General features: G+C 39.2%; 1 protein-coding gene across 1 annotated transcript; it reads right to left on the minus strand.

The window, feature by feature from the left end:
- Positions 1-327: 327 nt before the first annotated feature.
- On the minus strand, positions 328-2,928 carry LOC140177629 (uncharacterized). The gene is made up of 3 exons (XM_072210767.1): positions 2,056-2,928; positions 472-1,017; positions 328-387 (listed from the first exon to the last, which is right to left on the minus strand). The coding sequence occupies exons 1-3, from the start codon at positions 2,926-2,928 to the stop codon at positions 328-330; spliced, it is 1,479 nt and encodes a 492-aa protein (XP_072066868.1).
- Between the last annotated feature and the right edge of the window lie 839 nt (positions 2,929-3,767).

Genomic DNA, 3,767 nt, shown 5'->3' on the forward strand with positions numbered 1-3,767 from the left:
TTACGAAAAACTGAATCAAAACTCCTAACCGATACGGTTCAAAAACTAGGTTCTTCGTGACTGTGTTATTGAGCTTGCCTCATAAATGGTTCTATCTTAAAGATGACATAATGAAAATGAGGATTGAGATACTTGATGATATATCAGAGGTGTTCCCTTTACTGATCTTCCAGAGAAATTCGTGCCTGTAGAAAAGATCTCGCGTACTCGAAAATCAGGGTTGTTACAATATCTCATGAGGAGGGTCTCTAGTGGCCTATTGCAAAAATGGCTTCCTCCATCACCGATGAGTGCTCTGGGAACTCCAAACCAGCTAAAGATATTTTTTCAGAGGAAGTTCAGGACCACCTTGTTGTCATTTGTAGGTGTTGCAATGGCATCCACCCACTTGGACACATAGTCCACTGCCACCAAAATGTAATTGTTTGAGTATGAGGTTGGGAATGATCCCATGAAATCAATCCCTCGTACATCAAATAGCTCAAGTTCCAAGATGAATTGCTGTGGCATCTCATTTTTCTTGGGCAAATTTCCAGCCCGCTGACATTCATTGCAGTTCTTCACTAGCACTCGTGCATCTTTGAAGATGGTGGGTCGAAAGAATCCGCACTGCAAGACTTTTGCTGCGATTCTTTCTCCTCCAAAATAGCCCACATAGCAAGAACCATGACAATTCAATAAGACTTCCCTTCCTTCTTCCTCTGAAATACATCTTCTGAGCAATCCATCTGAGCATTTTTTGAATAAGTATGGCTCATCCCAAATGAAATACTTTGCATCATTGATGAGTTTCCTCTTTTGATGCTTGTTGATCATTGAAGGAAATTCCCCAGTGGCCCTAAAATTAGCAATGTCTGCGAACCAGGGTGCCTTATGAACCAGCATTGATTGCTCATCAGGGAAGAATTCATTGACACTTGATTTGTGGGTGCTGCCTTCTTCACAAGGGATTCTGGACAAATGATCTGCTACTTTGTTCTTCACTCCCTTCTTGTCTTTAATCTTAATGTTGAATTCCTGCAATAGCAAAATCCACCTTATCAGTCTTGGTTTTGACTCTTGTTTTGCAAGTAAATATTTTATTGCTGCATGATAAGTAAAAACAATCACTTTAGATCCAATGAGATAAGATCTAAACTTGTCAAATGCAAACACTATTGCCAGTAGTTCCTTCTTAGTAGTGGTATAATTCCTTTGAGTTTCATTCAAAACCTTGTTGGCATAATATATAACATGCACTAAATTGCCTTTCCTTTGTCCAAGCACTGCCCCAACAGCAAATTCTGATGCATCACACATCAGTTCAAAAGGCAAATTCCAATCAGGTGGGGCAATGATAGGTACTGCGGAAAGCTCTCTTTTCAGTGTTTCAAAAGCTAGTTTGCATTTTTGATCAAATACAAAATGTGTATCAGAGACTAATAGGTTGCTCAAAGGCTTTGCAATTTTGGAAAACTCTCTGATAAACCTTCTGTAGAAACCATCATGGCCTAAAAAACTCCTAATTGCCTTGACATTACTAGATGGAGGTAATTTCTCAATTAATTCCACCATAGCATTGTCTACTTCTATGCCATTTTCTAAAATTTTATGGCCCAGGACAATCCCCTCTGTTACCATGAAATGGCATTTCTCCCAGTTTAGAACTAGGTTTACCTCTTGGCACCTTTTTAACACTAAGGTAAGATGATTAAGGCAATTGGGAAAGGAATCTCCAAAAACTGAGAAATCGTCCATGAAGACTTCAATGAATTTTTCAATCATGCCTGAGAAAATAGACAACATGCATCTTTGGAAAGTTGCAAGGGCATTGCACAATCCAAAAGGCATGCGCCTGTAAGCAAAAACTCCATATGGACAGGTGAATGATGTCTTTTCTTTAACTCTTGGATCAACTACTATTTGATTATAACCGGAATATCCATCAAGAAAACAGTAATATGCATGTCCTGCCAATCTCTCCAACATCTGGTCCATAAAAGGAAGTGGAAAATGATCCTTTCTAGTTGTCTCATTGAGTTTCCTATAGTCAATGCACATCCTTCAGCCTGTTACTGTTCTTGTGGGTATGAGTTCATTCTTCTCATTGGGTACAAATGTGATCCCTCCTTTCTTTGGAACCACATGGACAAGACTCACCCATGGGCCATCAGAAATGGGATAAATGACTCCTGCCTGCCATAGCTTTATCACTTCTCTTTGGACCACTTCTTTCATGACAGGATTCAATCTTCTTTGGACTTGAATGGAGGGTTTGGAATCATCTTCCAGCAAGATCTTATGCATGCATATGGATGAGCTTATCCCTTTTAAGTCAGCAAGTGTCCATCCAATGGCATCTTGGTGCTTTTGCAGCACCTTGATTAATTCCTCTTTCTGTTCTTGACTAAGGGCAGAATTGATGATCACTGGGTAACTTCCATCACTTTTCAAGTATGCATACTTGAGAGTAGGAGGCAGTGCTTTCAACTCTAGTTTGGGTGCTTCTTTCTCCTTTTGCTTCTCCTCCAATGTGCTTGGAATAGGCATTTCAGCTGAGCTGACATCAACAACCTTAACATTTAACATGGAGTCACCTTCTGTCAATCCTTCAAGTGCTTCTTCGAAGGTTTCTTGCACCACAGTTTCTACTGCATATAGCCTCATACACTCTCCTAGTGATTCTGGTGGATAGCTCATGGCCTTTAATATATTGAATACCATTCTCTCATCATGTAGCCTAAGGGTAAGTTCACCCTTTTGGACATCAATGATGGCTCCAGCAGTAGCTAAAAATGGCCTCCCCAGGATTATTGAAGCCTTAGCTTCTTCCTCCATGTCCAAAACCACAAAGTCAGCAGGAAAGATGAAGTCTCCTACATTCATTAGCAAGTCTTCTACTATTCCATGAGGGAATTTAAATGACCGATCTGCCAGTTGGAGAGCCATTCTTGTTGGTTTGGCTTCCTCAATCTTCATTCTTTTCATCATAGTTAAGGACATCAAGTTTATACTAGCTCCCAAGTCACATAAGGCTTTTTCAACTGTTATTTCCCCTATGATACAGGGAATTTGGAAGCTTCCTGGGTCCTTTAATTTTTGAGGCAGCTTGTGTTGGATGATAGCACTACACTCCTCTGTTAGTATCACAGTTTCATCATTCCTCCAGCTTCTCTTTTTAATCTCAGGAAAGTTCTTTCCAGTTCACTATCAAAGGGGGTTGAAACCTCTCTTCTACCTGTCATACAATGAACAAGTACAAGAAACAGCAAGTGTATAGTCTACTAAAATAGAATATAGTTAGCTTGGTTAGAGCAATTTATCAAACAGTTAGTAGGTTAGCTTGCTGGAAAGTAAAGAAGTAAGAGAAATTAAAGAGAAATAACTAAAAATAAATTGCAGAGACAAAAATGAAACACTGAAAGTAAAATTCAATTAATCAAACAAAAAAAAAGTGCTCAATCTAGTTATCCTTTAATTTAGTAATTGTCAATACAAAATCAATCCCCGGCAACGGCCCCATAAACTTGATACGCGGGAATTTGCCTCTCAACAAATTTCCTACCAGCAAGTGTACCGGATTGTCGTCAAGTAAAAACTCACTGTAGAGTGAGGTCAAATCCCACAGGGATTGGTAGATCGATAAATGTTAACTGGAGAATTTTGCTAGTTGAGCGAAATCGGAATTGAATTGGGATTGCAAAAAATAAAATTAGCGGGAAACGTAAATTGTAAGAAATTAAATCGCCGAAACTAAATTGCTGGAACAGAAGCTTAAATTACAAGAA

Source organism: Arachis hypogaea, chromosome 13, assembly GCF_003086295.3.
Source record: "Arachis hypogaea cultivar Tifrunner chromosome 13, arahy.Tifrunner.gnm2.J5K5, whole genome shotgun sequence".
NCBI classification, from domain to species: domain Eukaryota; kingdom Viridiplantae; phylum Streptophyta; class Magnoliopsida; order Fabales; family Fabaceae; genus Arachis; species Arachis hypogaea.

What these genes read in the sequence shown, in the direction of transcription:
- LOC140177629 (XM_072210767.1), bottom strand. Translation starts at nt 2,928, where the DNA reads ATGGCTCTCCAACTGGCAGATCGGTCATTTAAATTCCCTCATGGAATA. An exon ending in AACTCATACCCACAAGAACA is followed by an intron (nt 1,018 to 2,055) that starts GTAACAGGCTGA and finishes TTGCTATTGCAG; the next exon opens with GAATTCAACATTAAGATTAA. An exon ending in TGGAACTTGAGCTATTTGAT is followed by an intron (nt 388 to 471) that starts GTACGAGGGATT and finishes TATGTGTCCAAG; the next exon opens with TGGGTGGATGCCATTGCAAC.